This window comes from Natrix helvetica (genome assembly GCF_964273705.1).
Source record: "Natrix helvetica genome assembly, chromosome: Z".
In the NCBI taxonomy this organism is placed as follows: Eukaryota; Metazoa; Chordata; class Lepidosauria; order Squamata; family Natricidae; genus Natrix; species Natrix helvetica.
Window position 1 is genome coordinate 27604873 of NC_138554.1, and position 19545 is coordinate 27624417.

General features: G+C 43.7%; 2 protein-coding genes across 3 annotated transcripts in view; one reads left to right on the forward strand and one right to left on the reverse strand.

Annotated features, from left to right (window-relative positions):
* LOC309401355 (uncharacterized protein) overlaps window positions 1-19545 on the forward strand; it is a 91544-nt gene that overhangs the window by 49638 nt on the left and 22361 nt on the right. The window lies entirely within an intron of this gene.
* The window catches only part of LOC309401758 (sulfotransferase 1C4-like), a 38430-nt gene continuing 36711 nt past the window's right edge, over window positions 17827-19545 (reverse strand). For both annotated transcript variants that reach the window (XM_081970983.1, XM_081970982.1), the window contains 2 exons: window positions 18932-19112; window positions 17827-18106 (listed from right to left, as the gene is read on the reverse strand). In XM_081970983.1, coding sequence (XP_081827109.1) covers window positions 17994-18106; window positions 18932-19112 — 294 coding nt within the window. In that variant the 3' untranslated portion in view covers window positions 17827-17993. The remainder of the gene's footprint in view (window positions 18107-18931; window positions 19113-19545) is intronic.

Consider the following 19545-nt stretch of genomic DNA (forward strand, 5'->3'; position numbering starts at 1 on the left):
CTTAGAACCAATTGTTTAGTGACAATTCAAAGTTATGATAGATTTACCTGGGGCTACCTGTGACCTAGATTCAAAGTTCTGATTATGAGAAGTTTTATATCCAAGTACATTTTATTCTTTATGCTGTTTACATCTTCCCTTAAAGTATTAACAGGATCCACAATGGTGTGAGAATCAATATCTCCAAGTTAATTAAGTTAGCAAACTTCCTCAAACTCCAAAACAGGTTTCCCAGACAGAAACCACAAAAGGATAATAAAGTCTGGGAAAACAAAGTTAATTAAATTGGGTCTCCCAGAGGAACTGCATGTTCTCAAGAATAAACAAACCTACACACACCTTCTCTCTCTCTCTCTCTCTCCCTCCTTCCCTCCCTCCCTCCCCCCCTCTCTCTCGTGTTACTCTAGAATCAGCACTTTACCCTGGACAGGTTTCCTCTATAATAATTTGCTGCTGTACCCCATTTCTTTGCAGCCTGCAACCCTAATTGCAAACTGTTTTGCTTTTAGGAATAAATACTTCTTCTTTCCTCATAGCTCTCTGGATCTTATTTTTATTTATTCTTGCACAGCCCCGGCTTGAGTTGGAACCCCAAATTTTTCTTTTGACAAGATGGTCAGGAGTCGTCCTCCCCCCCCCACCCCCCAATCACATAACTGAACTTCAGGCTAGCAGACAGAGGCAGGTTTCTTTCAGTTCGGCCCGGATTGGGCAAACCAGTAATGGCAGCGATGGGAGCATGCACAGAAGCATCGCGTGCACATGGTAGTAAAAAAAAATGGAAACCCACCACAGCTAGAAGGGCACATTTATGGTCATTTAAGAGTCCCATGGTCACATGGCCACTTTACAACATTTTGCCAAAAACTGGTATTTATTTCTGTTTTTTGGCGAAACCATACCCATAGCAAACCACTGATTCACTTAATGACTGCTGTGTTTGCTTAATAGCCATTGCATTTGCTTTACAGCCATTATGGCTACTTAATGATTGTTGCAAAAAAGAGCATAAAATTGAGTCAGTCACATGATCAGTCTATTTTACCACCATCAATACTTGTGACCTTAAAGAGCAGGCTCCATTGCCGACATAAATTGAAGACTACCTGTATTTCCCTGACAATCTGTACTGACATGCAGATCCAATGTTCTATTTATTTATTTATTTATTTATTTATTTATTCACATTTCTAAACCGCCCCCTCTCCCAAAAAGGGACTCGGGGCGGTGTACAGTCCACAATAAATCACAGATAAAATACAAATATAAATAGGGCTATAAATATATGTATGTATGTATGTGGAGGAGGTTAAAATTAAGAGTCCTGTACAGAAGAATAAATAAATATGAGGCTAAAAGCCCTAAAAACAATTAAAACTAAAACATTACCCTTAAAATAACCAGATGAGAATATACTACCAGGAGTTCATAGATGTAACATTTATAATCATGCCAGGCCAGCTAGTCGGAACAGGTGAGTCTTCAATTTTTGACGGAAGGAGCGGAAGTCCGAGGTGGTTCTAATGTCGGGGGGGAGGTCATTCCAGAAGGTTGGGCCCATCACAGAGAAGGCTCTACTCCTCGTCGCCGCCCGCTGGCATTGCCTAGTGGACGGCACCTGGAGAAGGCCCTCTCTGTGAGAGCGGAGTATAATCCTCCTCCCCACATAAACTCCCTTTAATCTCTTTGGGAATAGGTTGTTCTATGTGATTTAGATATTCCAAGCTGTCACCTGGAGGGATGCTTTGAAGCAAAGAAGAATGCACACTCCATTGCTGAACTATCAGAAACAGAAATTGCTGACTTTGTTTTCTTGGATTGTTTTCCATCAACAGGTATTGTGGGAAACTGGAAGGAGCATCTTACCGTGGCTCAAAACGAAAAGATAGATGAAATCTCTTCCCGGTTATTGGCAGGCAGTGGCCTGGTTTTCCGTACTGAGCTGTAAGTCTTCGCCTTGATAATAATGTAATTACCACCTGCCTGTGTCACTTGGGTGTGTTCAATAAAAAAAGCTACTGAAATACAGCTTATCCATATACCTTATTTGTCATGGCACTTTGGGATTCCTTTTCTCCTGGACACTCAGGAGTCCCACTTCCTCCCTCAGAAGGAAGAAATCGGAGTCAATTTGTTGTCAATTCTCCAGCCTCCATGGCCATCAGCAAAGGAGATGTTCTCCCCCTCTTTCTTTCTCCCCTCTTCTCCTGCCACCATGAATTAGGATCAGGGGTGGGCTGCTACAGGTTCGCCTGGGTTCAAGAGAACCTGTAGCTAATGTTATGGCCAGTTCAAGAACCACCAAATCCCACCCTTGGCTGGGCCTGCCCACCCCGCCCTGCCCCTCTCATCCTGCCCTGTCCCTCCCAGGAGTCTCCACCCAGCCTGTTTTGGATGTGAGGTAAGTGCAGGGCTTGCATGGAGGCTCGGGGAAGGGGGAAAAATGGACCTCCCGGAAGGCAGTTTTCGCCCTTCCAGAAGCTCAAGGAAAGCCTCCGGAGCCTGGGAAAGACAAAAACTCCCCTCCCGCCATGGTGCAGGAGGCCGACTAGGCCACGCCCACCATGGTCACGCTCACCCAGCAACCGGGCAGAGAACCCGTTGCTGAAATTTTTGAAGGCCACCCCTGATTAGTGTTAACCCCCCCCCCCACTCCAAGACTGAAGCCATAGGTGGCATTTTCAATATATATTTAGCATATATATATATATATTTTAAAAGTCTGTTTGAGACATGCTACTTTAATGCCCCAGAAATAAATTGATGCAGCATTGGACATATTCTTACAATATTTTGTGTGTTTGTTATATTGATACCGCAGCCATCTCACTATCCAAAGTGACTCCTATTCTTCCCTCTCTCATCCTCTCCACACTTTCAGAACAGCAAAGCCAAAACCATGGGTGGGATGAATGCTCTGTATGAAAAAGGTGCACTTCCAACTTCCTCTAGGTCAGTGCTTCTCAATTATTTTCTGCCATGCCCCCCCTAGGAAGAAGAAAACATTTCGCGCCCCCCGCGCGACTGTAAATAGTATCATTTGTCTATAAAATTGTTATAAGTACACCTCTGCATAACACTGTATCCTTATTAACGTATAAGAGAATAAAAAAAGAAAGAAATGTGGATCAATTTACAACAAAGAATAGCTTTATTAACTGTAGCAGAAAAGATTTAAAGGAACACAATATTAAAAAAAACTTTAACCTGCAAAACAAAAATATATAAAATAATTTGAGCTGAGCCCCCCTTTACAGAGCCTCGCGCCCCCTCAGGGGGGCCCGCCCCACTATTTGAGAAGCACTGCTCTAGGTGCATCCTGGTTCCAGGAAAAATATATGTGCCAGCACTTCTGGCTACCAGCTAACAATCTGGATATTTACTGCAGAATTGTAATATGCAAGTTCAGGCAAAATTTTAAGAGACAAGGATCCTTTTTTTAAAAAAAACCTATGATTGTGATTTGCAATGTTTTTTGCTAATTTCCAGCATTTACTTCCATTTTCCACTAAAAACCCACTCATTGGGGGAAATTGATGTAATTCCTGTTGCAATAAATCTCTAAAAATAGGTCTGATTACAAGATGCCTCAATGTACAACTGCAACAATATACAACTGCAACAATATACAACTGGAATTCTGCACTCAGTTATGATCATAAGTTGAGGACTATCTACAAGGAGAGAGTGGGCCTATTCTAACTCCCTAGAACCCAAGAGGAGTTCAAATGGCTAAATCTGATGGTGAGTGTGCTCTTTCACACTGTTACTTAACAGAGTATCTGGGTACAGTACTCCAGCAGAGGAATTCTTAGAATATTAATGTTATTTTGCACCTTTCTCATTTCTCTAGAGCAGTGTTTCTCAACCTCAGCGGCTCATAAGCTGTAGAGACATACATCCATCTTAAAATTGCTGACTGGGGAGTTCTGGGAATTAAAGTCCACTCAGGAGAGCATGCTGACTACATGCTGGCTATGGAATTCTGGGAATTGATGTCCACTCAATCTAACAATTGTCCTGTTGGTCTCTAGCTGTCCCTATTCCTAAGCCTTGGATGACGAATGCTCCAGGAGTTATCTAATACACATTGTATTTGCTCCAGGCCATCCCTATTCCTAACTTCTAGCTGAGGTATACAGGATGTCTAATTTTTTGATACTGTTATCAGATACTGTTATCAGTCCTCTAACCATCTAGAACTGATACAAGTGTTAGACCTGCATATTCTCTGTGAATAAACATTCTTTGTTCTTGCCAGACAGACTCCACAATTACCGGCATCCCAATTTTCATACCATAGCCTTGCTTCATTTTAGCAGACAGTCCATCAGATGAAGCCGCTGTTGAAAGCAAGACATGAGATTGGCTGGGGAAAGACATGAGATTGTCTGGGGAAAGGCAAAAAGAAAAGAGGGAAGAGAAGCAGCTGTTCCAGTTTCAACAGGGACAGAAGGAGCACACTTAGACATGGATTCCTCTTTTCACCCATCATACTTGAGGATGAGTGATAGACAGTCTCTCTTCTTTATGATGGCTCACCTTCTACTTAGGAGTTTGGATCCACAATGATAATTAAGAAATACACCAAGAAAACTACATGGCCATAGCCACCAGGGGGAGCATTTTATCCATGCACATTTTTATCTTTTTAAGCCCTGTTAAATTTCCTTGTGCTTGCAAAAATGACACAAACCGTATTTGACTTGCTTCCTTGCTGCATGCTGAATAAAAGTTGTGCAGGGAGAAAGAAATCTTCTTCAATTTGAACCCCATGGAGAAAGCTGAGTCAAACAGCATAAAAATGGTAAATAAAGGAGAAAGGAGCTGACATCACGACAATACGACGTGTGATCTTGGAGCTCCAAGATTGCAGTCAATATTTCTGCCGCTGGACAGTCCTTTTGGACCTAAATCGTCCTGCAGAGATGGTGATAGTGAAGACTACATCCTGCTGATCTCAGGGACATCGCAAAGTCCCAGTTTGATCCGGGAGAAGCTCTTATTTCCGACAACAGAAATGCAGCCTTTGAAGCTGCTGAAGTTGGGACAGCTCCAGAACGGAAAGAAAGCGGAAAGAGAAAACGTGTCGAATTGGTGAGGAAATTTTATTATTAGAAAAGAGACTACCTTAAAAAAAAAGTTAAATTAAAATTGAAGACAGAAGAGAGTAGGTGGCAAAATGAAGCTACATTAAACTTAGTCTGTTATCTTTTTTAAATTCCTTTTTATGGATGGAATTTTTGCAAATGTTCCCTATTTTTTAAACTGAATGGATTAGGTTTTCTTCTTCTACTTTTTATTTTTTTTTTCTTTAAATTTGGAACATAAAGAAGATATAAAAAGGAATATAATGAGGGCTGTAACAACAGAGGGAAAAGAAGTAACACTGCCACTTAGAGGCTGGACGTTGGGAAACATTGTTTTTTCTCTTTCTCTTTGATCATTTGACACTCCAAGGCTTCTCAGCTTGTTTACTGAGAGTGATAGTAGGAAGAGCACAGATTGTTTACACAGATGTTCTTCGGGAGTTCTATCACTAGCTGGTCTGGAGGGAAGACAAAATCTTGACTTGAAAGATTATAATGAACTTGTTGAAATTTAATAAAAAGCCTTGAATGCTATAGTAGCAGTGTTTACAAATTGGAAGAATGGTGCAGCAGGAAAAATAAATTATAACATTGCAAATGATTATGTTTGAAATTCAAAAGTTACTAGTAGTAACAGAGAAAATTGAGAAGAGATTGAAAAATATAGAATACAAAACAGAACAATTTGATGGAAAAATTGAGGATGTTTATCAAAGGAAGAAAGTGGAGGATGGAGTTCTAAAGATTGAAGGAAAAAAATGAGCAAAGAGATAAGAAAATTGTGGACACTGACAACAAATTGAGCCTGGTTGGAAATGGCAAGACCGGAATATGGAAAGGGGAGATAGATGGACTGGAACTCTACCCCAGATTTCAAAGTATAGAATAAGAAAAGAAAGAAAAATTGCTGGAGATGAGAGAAATCTTGACAGAAGCACTAGTGATAACCAAAGACGAGCTGATGGAAGGAGCAAATTGAGGGTTGTGAGTTTTCATGAGATACCAAATGAACAACAACTTGCAAAGAGAAGTCCATACAAGACTTACCAAGAAAGTAATTAGAATACTAATGCTACAAATGGCAAAAGACATAAGACTGTACTGTTACTGGAAAGATACAGGTTGATGTAATGAAAGTACATAATAAAAATTAAGTTAATCTTAGTTAAGTTTAGAATATTATGTATAAAATGAAGTGATAATAGTTATAGTTGAATAAATAATTATATATGTGTGTGTGTGTGTGTGTGTGTGTGTGTGTGTGTGTGTGTGTGTGTTTGTGTTACAACCCCTGGTATGACCCAATATGGGAGGGAGCTCACTCCTCCCTCTTTCTGTCCTTTCGGCTCATCACGGAAAACCATCCAGGCAGAAACCCATATCGAAACCCAGGTTCGAATCCCAGTAAGGGTATGGCTAGCTGATGAGAGCTAAATAGCTCGAAATGGATCTATACTAGTCTCCCTTTATTTATTTATCAGTACAAATACAACACAAATATAAAAAGGCAACATTAAAAATAAAAATATGGTTTTCTGCCTGCATGGTCTTCTGTGATGAGCCGAAGGACAGAAAGAGTGTAGGTATGCTGGTTTTGTTGTATTTGTTGTATTCGGGTCTTCTTCCGTGTAGGATTGAGATTGTCTTTGCAACATTTCAGCGAGATCGCACTCGCCATCTTCAGGCTGCGGTCTTAAAGTGTGACTGGAGGTGCCGTCTTTCTGTATATCTTGGTGGGAGGGGGTAGAGTGCTGGCTTTGTTTCAGTAGGTGGAATGATTGGTTGTGTGGTTGTATCATGATTGGTAGATTGATGCTAATTGGTGCTGCCTGTGTGTACATTGTTGTTTTGTATTGTAACAGCTTGGGTGGTGGGTGGTGTTCGTTTATTGGCAAGGGCTGGTTTCCAGATGTTTGGTAGGCGGGAGGTATCAGCCCTGTCAGGCCTGTAGTTATATTCTTTTTAGGATCTTTGGCCTGCCACACTTTCTTATAATTTTCTATGCTGTTTCATTAGTGTAGTAGTTGGGAGGGGGGAATAGAAAGGAGTAGGATTGTGGAATGTATGTTGACATTCTTTTATAGAAGCCAAGGTCATCTTTTGTCTCCGCATCTCGACGCCTGGCCGGAAGAAGATGGGTGTACATGCCAGCGTGGAAGAATATGATTGGAACATGTGATGGATTTGTGGGTGTGGGGATAAATCATGAACTTTCAACTGGGTGAACCCAGAGGATGTAAATCCAGAGTTGGAATTTCCATAGCCGTGCTAAATTGCCTGCGGAATAAATTGGACCTTTAAGGATGTTTTGCCTTGGACAATGATTTATTTCTGCATGGTATTTAGAACCCTAACATTATTCCAACTCTCCCTACTAAAATAATTCACTAGCACCCTCCCCCTCTCAAGGGGGAAGGGCTGGTGATAGAAGATCTGGTGATGGGGGTCTCGGCTTTCCCAACGCTGACCGGGACAGCGTAAATGTCAGCGAAGAATTAATGAGAAGCTTTTGGTGATAAGAAGCTGAGTGCGGAACTTCAAAGGCAACAGAATGCTGCTTCCAGTTTAATTGCATCTGGAGGAATGCAGATGAAGGAAGGTCTCAGACGTACTTCTATAGCAAAATGTGAGTGCATGCTCCCCCTCCTTCCCCCCAGCTTGGAAGCAAGGCTTGGGAAAAAAAAAACCCTAGAACAGAGGTTTGGGCTCCTTCCAGACGGCAATAAATAAAATGACTTATCACCATGCAACTAGCTGGGAGAAAGATTCCCTTTCAAAATGGGAATTTCAAAGGAGGCAGGAAGAAGGGATTTTGCCAGCATCTGTCACTTGCAAGCCACCACAAATGGGGCTGCAACCAGTATATGAAGCAAAACTAGATTGGGCTTTCCTCCCAGGATTTGGATGGAAGAGATGCTACTTGCCACCTCCTTTGCCATCAGCATGGGGAAATGCTCCAAGCCAACAGAGGGCACCTACTTGGCCCATAACTCATCCAAGCCAGCAAAGGGCACCTACTTGGCCCATAACTCCTCCAAGCCAGCAGGAGGGTCCTTGGCACATAAAACCCCCTAGCCAGCCATCATTGGTTGAGCTGCAACCTGTGAAGCAGGCAACCCCGGGATGGGTCTTAACCCCAGGTCATGGATGGGAGGGATGCCAGTGGGCACCTGCCCTCCCTCAGCAGATGGCACCATGGCAGAAAGCTGGGCAGTGGCCAACCGAGGGATTGACCTCCCCACCGGTTCCAGTCTCCCCTGCAAGGCCCAAAAAGGTTCTTACCAGACCTTCCTACAGAGAAGAAATCTCCATGGAAGAAGGGATTACCAAACAGAGGCCTGCATTGTGGATGGCGGGAAAATGTGCGCCTGCAAGGCCCCAAGTGGTTCTTACCCCACCTTCCTACAGAGTAGCAATCACCAACATGGAAGAAGGGATTACCAAAGCCAGGCCTGCAAGATGGGAAGCGGGACAAGGTGCATCTGCAATGCCCCAAAAGGTTCTTACTCCACCTTCCTACAGAGAAGCAATCTCCACCATGGAAGAAGGGTTTACCAAGGGGGCAGCTGCAAGTTGGAGAGCAAGGCAGTGTGATGAACCGGTTCCTAAGTTTAGAGATGTAACTAGGTTCCATTCCTCGTGGGGGCCAATTAAATGCCACCATTGTTGTCAACTTGGGCACAGAGCGTCAGAGTGCTTGGCTCCAGCCCCAATGCCACAAACGTGCGCACCAACCACCACGGCGGTAAAGAGAGGGTCCCAGATGCCACCACAGAAGAGTCATCTGGGCCAACAACCTCTGGAAGAGGATCCCCAACTTAAGGTGAGGAAGTGTCCTACCAAGGGGGAGGCCTCGGAAGAGGAAAAGGGCAGACAATCTCTGGAGGAGGATCCCCAACTGAAGGTGACAAAGAGTCCAACTAAGGGGGAGGCCTCGGAGGGGGAAAAGTCTAAACGACCTCTGGAAGAGGATCCCCAACTTATGGTGACGAAGAGTCCTACCAAGGGGGAGGCCTCGGAGGAGGGAATTGCCGAAGAACAAATGTGTGTACCAGTCGCCATGGTGGTAAAGAGAGGGCCCCAGATGCCACCACAGAAAAGTCATCTGGGCCAACAGCCTCTGGAAGAGGATCCCCAACTTAAGGTGACGAAGTGTCCTACCAAGGGGGAGGCCTCGGAAGAGGAAAAGGGCAAACAATCTCCAGAGGAGGATCCCCAACTGAAGGTGACAAAGAGTCCAACTAAGGGGGAGGCCTCGGAGGGGGAAATGCCTAACCGACCTCTGGAAGAGGATCCTCAACTTCAGGTGACGAAGAGTCCGACCAAGGGGGAGGCCTCGGAGGAGGGAAAAGGCCAGCCGTGGATGATGGAATCCAAGAGCCCAGAACCTACAGCACCTGCAGCAGAGAGCCCTAAACGGCCATGGGAAGAGGTTGCAATGGACTTCATCGTGGAACTCCCAGACAGCAGTGGGCATAAAGTAATTTGGACTGTTATTGATTTGGTTTCTAAGCAGGCACACTTCATTGCTTGCTCAGGATTGCCATCCGCAAACGAATTAGCGAAAATGTTTGTGAAACACATTTATCGCCTGCACGGAGTACCCAAGAGGATCATTTCAGACTGCGGAGTCCAGTTCACAGCCAAGTTCTGGAGAGAGGTCCTGAGATCCATTGGGTCCACACAAGAACTGAGCTCAGAGGTTCATCCCAGCATGAACGGCGCAGCAGAGGAAGTCAATGCGGTGGTGGAACAATACATCCGGTGGTTTGTGGACTATCAGCGAGACAACTGGTCGGACTTGCTACCCTTCGCCGAAGTGGCGTACAACGATGCGGTCCACAGCAGCAGAGGATTAGCGGGTTTCCAGATTACCAGTGGCATGGAAGTTGTTGCCATGCCTGAGTTGCCTAGAGAACCTCCTTCTTTCATGTCTTTGAGTGAATGGATGGACATGCTAAAGAAAGGATGGGAGAATACGAAGAAGGCTCTAGCAGTTGCGGCAGAAGCCTACCAGAAGCAAGATGATCAACATCGCTCACTCCTAAACCCCTACCGTGTGGGGGAAAATATTTTTTGGCTACTAAATACATAAGATTAGAAATGCTTAGCAAGGAATTGGGTCCAAAATTTCTAGGGCCATTCCCAATAGTGAAGATAGTTAACTCAGTTACAGTTCAACTCAGTCTACCCAGAAGTCTAGGGGAAATTGACCCAGAATTTCATTGTAGCTTGTTGAAACCAATAATTGGGTCTAACAGAAGAGGATCTACCCAAGCTCAATCTCCTCCTGTGGTGATAGAAGGGGGAACACAATCTGAGGTGGAAAAAATTGTAGATTTCAGGCTGAATAGGGGTTGCTTACAGTACTTAGTGCATTGGAAGGGTTACCCTTGGTCTGAAGCTAATTGGGTGAACAGTGGGAACCTAAAAGTGGAGAAGTTAGTAAAGCAATTCAATGGGAAGTTTCCCGAGAAGTCAAGAGGTTCCCCTGGGTGGAGAAGAGGTGGTTAATTTTGTTATGCTAACTTTTATATTATTCTCTTTGCAGGAAACGTTTTTCTTTTGAGGAGAGGCCGCCTGTCAGGCCTGTAGTTATATTCTTTTTAGGATCTTTGGCCTGCCACACTTTCTTATAATTTTCTATGCTGTTTCATTAGTGTAGTAGTTGGGAGGGGGGAATAGAAAGGAGTAGGATTGTGGAATGTATGTTGACATTCTTTTATAGAAGCCAAGGTCATCTTTTGTCTCCGCATCTCGACACCTGGCCGGAAGAAGATGGGTGTACATGCCAGCGTGGAAGAATATGATTGGAACATGTGATGGATTTGTGGGTGTGGGGATAAATCATGAACTTTCAACTGGGTGAACCCAGAGGATGTAAATCCAGAGTTGGAATTTCCATAGCTGTGCTAAATTGCCTGCGGAATAAATTGGACCTTTAAGGATGTTTTGCCTTGGACAATGATTTATTTCTGCATGGTATTTAGAACCCTAACAATCACGTTTATTCATGCTGTGGGGGTGTTTCTCTATTTCGATGGCTTCCATGATTATTCTCTTGTGGAGGTGTTCTGTTTTGGAGATTAACCTGGTTCCTTCAAAGTTGATTTCATGTCCTGTAGCTTTAAGGTGCTGGAAAAGGGAAGAAGTTTTTTCTTTTTTTCTTACTGCGTTCTTGTGTTCTGTGATGCGTGCATTTATCCTCCTGTTTGTTTGTCCTATGTATATTGCTGGGCAGGTTTTGCATGGTATTTTGTAGACTCCTTGGTTTTCTAGCTGGATTTTGTCTTTGGGGTTTCTTAAGATGTTGGCTATTTTTTGGTCAGTGGTGAAGGCTGTCCTGATATTGTGCTTGTGGAGAATTTTGCTGATTTTATCTGTGGTGCCTTTGATGTAAGGGAGGAGGGCGATGCCATTGTCCTGTTCTGTGTCTTGGTTTTTGGGGGGAGTCTCCTTTTGGATTAGGTTGGTGATTGTTTTTCTTTGGAATCCATTGGAGATTAATAAATTTGTGAGTTTGTGTAATTCAGTTTTAAGGTGGTCTTTGTCGGCTAGGCGTTTGGTTCTGGAGATGAGGGTCTTGGCTACAGAGTTGATCTGTGCAGGGTGGTGATGGGATTGTGCGTTTAAGTAGCGGTTGGTGTGTGTTTTTTTCTGGTAAATGGTGTGTCCTAGGGAGCCAATGGTTTTTTTGTAGATTAGGACATCCAGAAAGGGAAGTTGGTTGTTTGCTTCTATTTCCATGGTGAATTGTATTTTGGGGTGTAGGCTGTTGAGATGTGTGAGGAAGTTGTCCAGTTTTTCTTTCCCATGTGGCCAAATCACGAAAGTGTCATCAACATATCTAAGCCAGAGTTTGGGTTTGTGTTCAGATTTGTCTAAGGTGTTGGTTTCTATAAAAAGGCAACATTAAAAATAAAAAAGGTTTTCTGCCTGGTAATGAGCCGAAGGACAGAAAGGGGGAGTAGTGAGCTCCCTCCCATATTTGGGCATACCAGGGGTTGTAACACAAATACACACACACACACAGTACAAGGGAACAAGGTTTATTGCACAAACAAACAGAAGGTTCCTTGGCAGTAAACCACCAAGACAAAACTCACAAAAACAAAACACGAAAGCAGCTATCCAGCTTGCTAGAATTCCAGACTAGAACTTCTGGCATAAGTCATCTGTTGACTGCTGCAAAGGGCGTATGCACAGTCAACCCTTTTTATAACCTGGAGAGGAGCCTCCTGATCAGCAGCTGAGAGCTCTTATCGCCGATAATTACGCCCACGCTCCTTGCGTCTATGGGCGCGGCGGTAATGAGCGTCCAGGAGCTCCCTGCTGAGTTCTGACTCACTGTCTCGTGACTCCTCCCCGCTGCTCCAAGGCATGGCATCAGGAGTCCCCCTCCTCTGGCTCTCACTGCTGCTCCATGCCTCAGGCGCCTCCTGGTGGCCGACCAGACTCTCCGATCCCTGCTCAGCGTCGGAACCCTGTCCAGGGTCCCCCACCTCCTTTGAGCCGACTCATAGGGACCCTCACTCTCGGAGTCTGGTGGCAGCGGCAACGGTGCCTGCTGGGCCACAACATGTATGTAATAAGCCGAAGGACAGAAAGGGGGAGTAGTGAGCTCCCTCCCATATTTGGGCATACCAGGGGTTGTAACACACACACACACACACACACACACATACATACATACATATAAATTAGTTTGACAATATGAAATTTTATATAATCTACAAATGGAGACTAAGAGGAGGTTTAAAAGCTTTGTTATTAAATATAATCAATTTTTATTTAGAACATGTTATAAAGATGTAATGTTATTGGATGTTTTTAGGAAGATCTAATGGAATGCCATTATAAAATTTTACTTTAGATTTAGAATATCATAGTCAAATGAAGGTTGAGGTACAATAATAACATGTTTCCATTTCTTTTGACACTCCAAATAAGGGGTTGGCCTTATTTTCAGGGAGGTCTTATTATTTTTCAGGTGCAGGAAGCAGCAAGCCCACCAGCCCCACCCTCTCCCTCCCACCACCTGCTTGCCTGCGGCCACCATGACCCAAGTTCTCCTTGCATCCTGGCCTTCGACTGCCCTGCTTGCTGGCCGCGGAACAGCTGACTGTGCTGCTCTGGCCTCGCGGGGGGGGGGGGGCTCTTCCTGGCAGAATGAACGAACACACACACACACACACTCTTCCTCCAAGGCAGCCACATCCCTTCACTAACTTGTTTTCCAGCTCCATTCTCCCCTCCACGTGCAGGACAAGAAAAGTAGACTGTCTGCCTATGGTAAAAAAAAATACCAGAAAATGCCTTCCAACTTCTCGCAAAGTTGGAAGTAGTCCCACAAACTACTTTTCTTGCCCTGTGGCAGTGGAGAATGGAGCAGGAAAGCAGGTTAGTGGAGGGATGTGGCTGCCTTGGGGGTGGGGTGGGGTGGGGGGTAGGGATCTCTCTCTCACACACCATCCTTTCCTTGGGAACTCTGCACAAACACAGAGAAGGCTTCAGATAGAGCATTTGGGGGATGTGCCTCTGCGCTGAGATCCCAAGGAAAGAACAATTGCCAGGAAAGGGTGGGGGGGATTTTGCCTCTTATCCTGTCCTGAGTGTGCTGAGCTTCCAAACAGGTTAAGAGAAAGTAAAATCCCCCCTCCCCATTTTCAAGAGGTTTGCAAAAACGTCCCATTCCATGCCTTCAATCCTGCAATCCTGGATAATGTGAAGGATTGGAATGGGGAATTTTTGCAAACTGCTTGAAAATGGGGAGGGGGGATTTTGTCTCTTATCCTGTTTTCAGTCTGTGCTGACCTTCAGAACCAGGTGAGAGGCAAGAATATCCTCCTCCCCATTTTCAAGCCGTTTACAAAAACGCCCCATTTCAGTGTGAATATGCAGGTGAGAAGCGACCTCCTATAGGCATGGAAATCCATACACTTGGGACATCGGAAGAAGCTCTGCGAGGAGACGCTGCTGCCGAAGTGCAGGAAATCTCCCCCACACACACACACCTGCAGATCATCCTTTCAAAGAGGAGTTTCACCAGGACGAAGAGGCGGCTGAAGGCGGCATTTGTGTCGCCTTCATCCTGGTGAAATTCCTCTTTGAAAGGACGATCTGCAGGTGTGTGTGGGGATTTCCTGCACATAAGCAGTGGCATCTCTTCGCAGAGCTTCTTCCGATGTCCCAAGTGTATTGATTTCCATGCCTTCTTTTCCTGTTCGGTGGACGGAATGGCGAGCTGTGACTGTCACCGTTATGTAAGGAGGGCATGAGGCATTTGGGTTGTGAGGTGTGGCCTCTGGCTTCTTTTGCAACCGCAATTGACTGCAAAAGCGACCGGCATTTGCTGGAGGCAGAGGCCTGAGCAGCACGTGCGAACCAGCTGTTTTGTGAATGGAGCGGCCCAGCTGATCCGATTAAGGGCCAAGAAGCCCTGAGGTGACCGGGAAGGGAAGGGCTTCCCACTGTTCTGGCTAACCCCATCCCTTCACTAGGGCTTATTTTCGGGAGAGGGTTTATATTTTTGTCCACCGCGAAAATCTGGCATGGCCTTAGTTTCAGGACATGTTGTATTTTCGGATATATATATATATATGGAGGCGAGCCTGTGGCTTAGTGGCTAAGACTCCTGCCTAATACAGCCCAGGTTCAAATCCCAGTAAGGGTATGGCTAGCTGATGAGAGCTAATTAGCTCGAAATAGATCTATACTAGTCTCCCTTTATTTATTTATCAGTACAAATACAACACAAATATAAAAAGGCAACATTAAAAAATAAAAATATGGTTTTCTGCCTGCATGGTCTTCTGTGATGAGCCGAAGGACAGAAAGAGGGAGTAGTGACCTTCCTCTCATATTTGGGCATACCAGGGGTTGTAACACAAATACATACCTATTTCCCTGGCTCAACTGATAAGGAGGCGAGCCTGTGGCTTAGTGGCTAAGACTCCTGCCTAAGATATAATACAGCCCAGGTTCAAATCCCAGTAAGGGTATGGCTAGCTGATGAGAGCTAATTAGCTCGAAATAATACAATACAATAATACAATGCAATACAATACAATACAATACAATAGTAGAGTTGGAAGGGACCTTGGAGGTCTTCTAGTCCAACCCCCTGCCTAGGCAGGAAACCCTATACCATTCCAGACAAATGGCTATCCAACATCTTCTTAAAGACTTCCAGTGTTGGGGCATTCACAACTTCTGGAGGCAAGCTGTTCCACTGATTAATTGTTCTAACTGTCAGGAAGTTTCTCCTCAGTTCTAAGTTGCTTCTCTCCTTGATTAGTTTCCACCCATTGCTTCTTGTTCTGTCCTCAGGTGCCTTGGAGAATAGCTTGACTCCCTCTTCTTTGTGGCAACCCCTGAGATATTGGAACACTGCTATCATGTCTCCCCTAGTCCTTCTTTCTCTTAAGCTAGACATACCAAGTTCCTGCAACCAGTCTTCATATGTTTTAGTCTCCAGTCCCCTAATCATCTTTGTTGCTCTTCTCTGCACTCTTTCTAGAGTCTCCACATCTTTTTTACATCATGGCGACCAGAACTGAATGCAGTATTCCAAGTGTGGCCTTACCAAGGCATTATAAAGTGGTATTAACACTTCACGTGATCTTGATTCTATCCCTCTGTTGATGCAGCCTAGAACTGTGTTGGCTATTTTGGCAGCTGCTGCACACTGCTGGCTCATATTTAAATGGTTGTCCACTAGAACTCCAAGATCCCTCTCACAATTACTACTATTGAGCACGGTACCACCTATACTGTACCTGTGCATTCCATTTTTGTTGCCTAAATGTAGAACCTTACTCTTTTCACCATTGAATTTCATTTTATTAGATAGTGCCCAATGTTCAAGTTTGTCAAGATCCTTCTGTATCTTAAGCCTATCTTCTGGAGTGTTGGCTATTCCTGCCAGCTTGGTGTCATCTGCAAATTTGATGAGTTCCCCATTTATTCCCTCATCCAAATCATTAATGAAGATGTTGAAGAGTACTGGGCCTAAAACAGAGCCTTGGGCTACTCCACTGCATACTTCCCTCCATGTAGATGCAGTTCCATTGAGGACTACACGTTGAGTGTGGTTGGTCAGCCAGTTACGAATCCATCTATAGATAAATCCATCTATAGATAAATAGATCTATATTAGTCTCCCTTTATTTATTTATCAGTACAAATACAACACAAATATAAAAAGGCAACATTAAAAATAAAAATATGGTTTTCTGCCTGCATGGTCTTCTGTGATGAGCCGAAGGACAGAAAGCAGGAGTAGTGACCTTCCTCCCATATTTGGGCATACCAGGGGTTGTAACACAAATACATACCTATTTCCCTGGCTCAACTGATGAGGCGAGCCTGTGGCTTAGTGGCTAAGACTCCTGCCTAAGATATAATACAGCCCATGTTCAAATCCCAGTAAGGGTATGGCTAGCTGATGAGAGCTAATTAGCTCGAAATAGATCTATACTAGTCTCCCTTTATTTATTTATCAGTACAAATACAACACAAATATAAAAAGGCAACATTAAAAATAAAAATATGGTTTTCTGCCTGCATGGTCTTCTGTGATGAGCCGAAGGACAGAAAGAGGGAGTAGTGACCTTCCTCCCATATTTGGGCATACCAGGGGTTGTAACACAAATATATGTGTGTGTGTGTGTGTGTGAGAGAGAGAGAGAGAGAGAGAGATAAATAAATAAAGGGAGACTAGTATGGATCCATTTCAAGCTATTTAGCTCTCATCAGCTAGCCATACCCTTACTGGGATTCGAACCAGGGCTGTATTGCATATTAGGCCGATGTAATTGCCACTAAGCCACAGGCTCTCCTCCTTTATCAGCTAAGTCCTTCTATCAGCTAAGTCCTAAATATATATATTTGATTTAAAAATATGTGATCTGATATGAATTGCAAGTGATGACTATGGAAGGGATGCATAGAAATTTTGTAACCAACTGACACACTTTCTATAATTTGTAATGGAAGAGGCTTTTATGTTTTATGTTTGTCTGTTTCTGTTTGTTCAAAAAATAAAATAAAAATGTTTTTAAAAAATGGTAAATAAAATAAACATAAAATATATGAAATAGAGCCATATTTGGCTCTCACCTAAGGGACATGATAGCTCAGTGGCTAAGACACTGAGCTTGTTGATCAGAAAGGTTGGCAGTTCGGCGGTTTGAATCCTTAGTGCCGCATAACAGATTGAGCTCCCGTTACTTGTCCCAGCATCTGCCAACCGAGCAGTTCGAAAGCACGTAAAAAATTCAAGTAGAAAAATAGGAACCATCTTTGGTGGGAAGGTACCAATGTTCCATGCGCCTTCAGCGTTTAGTCATGCTGGCCACATGCCCAGGAAGACATCTTTGGACAGTGGTGGGACTTTGGCTTAGAAACAGAGATGAGCATTGCCCCTTAGAGTCAAGAACAACTAGCACATATGTGTGGGAGAACCGTTATCTTTACCTTTAAGGGATTGGAATATCAGGAAAGGGTTATTTCTGCCTTCCTCTTGTCTCCTTCCACTTTCCTTTTAAAATGTTTTTCCTACTAGTAATTTTTTAAGCAATAGGAAAGAAAATTTAAATAAAAATTAAAGAGAAATCTTTAAATTAAAAAGTGGGCAACCCTCCTTTTTCTATCATATACACATACAGCATAGAAAATGAGAGAGAGAGAGAGAGAGAGCAACTCAATAAGAGAATTTCAGCAAAAGGAAATTTAATTGGCAATGACAAATGCTTTTGAACAGGAATCAGCTTTTTGAAGACGTGCACAGTAAAGCTTGGATTGTCATTTGATTGTGGACCCATGGCTTATTTTATTAAATGCAAGGAAGATTAATAATTTAAGCAGGCTTGATTGAGAAGGCTGTGTGGAGAAGAACTGCTTTTACAGCTTTGTGCGGAAGGTCAGGCCACTGCCTTCCAGCAACTGACTACAGAGGCCATCCAACTGCTCACTTTGAGACACTGTGAAGTATTCCTTCCAGTCACCAACAATACCTGCAGAGGGAGAGGGAGTAACAAAACTCAGCTGCCAGGTTCCCCCTGCTACTTTTCTACTATTCTAATCCAGCAGGATTTAGATAACTCATCTTTTGTAGTAGCTACCCTCTCCTCCTGTTTGCCCTTCTCACACCTCTCAGTTGCATTTCAACATTGCAAGGATCACCTTTCCAAAATTTGACACCCATCATGGGACTAAAGCCTCGCCAGGTGTGAGCCTTACCAGGTATACAGACAGGAAACAAGCCCAGATAGGTTTATTCTACTTAATTTAAGGCTACACTGACAGAATATTGCAAGTCTGAAAGTATAATTTCCTGCCATCTCTTTTACAGCTTGAGAAAATTAGGCTGAGCTCCTTGCCTTACCTACTGTCCAGCTGCGGATTATGCTCTTATCTGACCACTCCCTAGGCAGCATCTCTCCCCCACCACCTCCAAATGTCTTTCCCACACTGTATACTTTTACATCATGTCTAGTTCAATGAAAAGAAGGACTAGGGGAGACATGATAGCAGTGTTCCAATATCTCAGGGGCTGCCACAAAGAAGAGAGAGTCAAACTATTCTCCAAGACACCTGAGGGCAGGACAAGAAGCAATGGGTGGAAACTAATCAAGGACAAGAAGCAACTTAGAACTAAGGAGAAATTTCCTGACAGTTAGAACAATTAATCAACTTGCCCCCAGAAGTTGTGAATGCCCCAACACTGGATGTCTTTAAGAAGATGTTGGATATCCAGTTATAGGGTTTCCTGCCTAAGGAGGGGGTTTGACTAGAAGAACTCACTCTCCCCATCTGCCCCCTCTAGTTTCCACCCTCACCTTTTCTCAGGAAGGGTGACACGGTGTGGTCCATGAGACAGGGAGACACGTTACTATAATTAGCCATTGTGTTTCTTTTCATGGTCTCAAACTGTGTGTACTCCAAAATCTGGTTCAGAACTGGTTCTTGAACCTCTAATCCCAGGAACAGGGCTATTTTCCTCATTTCCCGAATTGGATCCTAGGGAAAAGGCTGAAATGGTTAACGGGAAGGAAAAATGCAATAAGGGTTACTCACAGGAGATTGGCCATGTGTTTTTGAACATCTCAGTCCAAAGTCTTTGCCAGCCTTTCTCAAACATTTAGCTAGGAAGAATTCTTGAAATCATTTTCAGAGAAACACAGCATAAAAATAACAAAAACAAAGCAAAAGTTTCACTCTATAATTCACATTCATCATCCAATTACAACAATAACAAAGTGACAAGCAGTTAAGTTGTGGCTCATAGATGTTCAAATTCCTATGAGCGTTGGCATTGCACAAAGTTCAAGAAACAAAGTTTTGTCTATTTTTTATTCATCAACTCTTGTAAAACCTTAAAATTCCACGGGACCCAATTGAGAAAGAGGGGCCTGTATCATTGAATTCCTTCCCTGAAATATTTTTGTGGCAA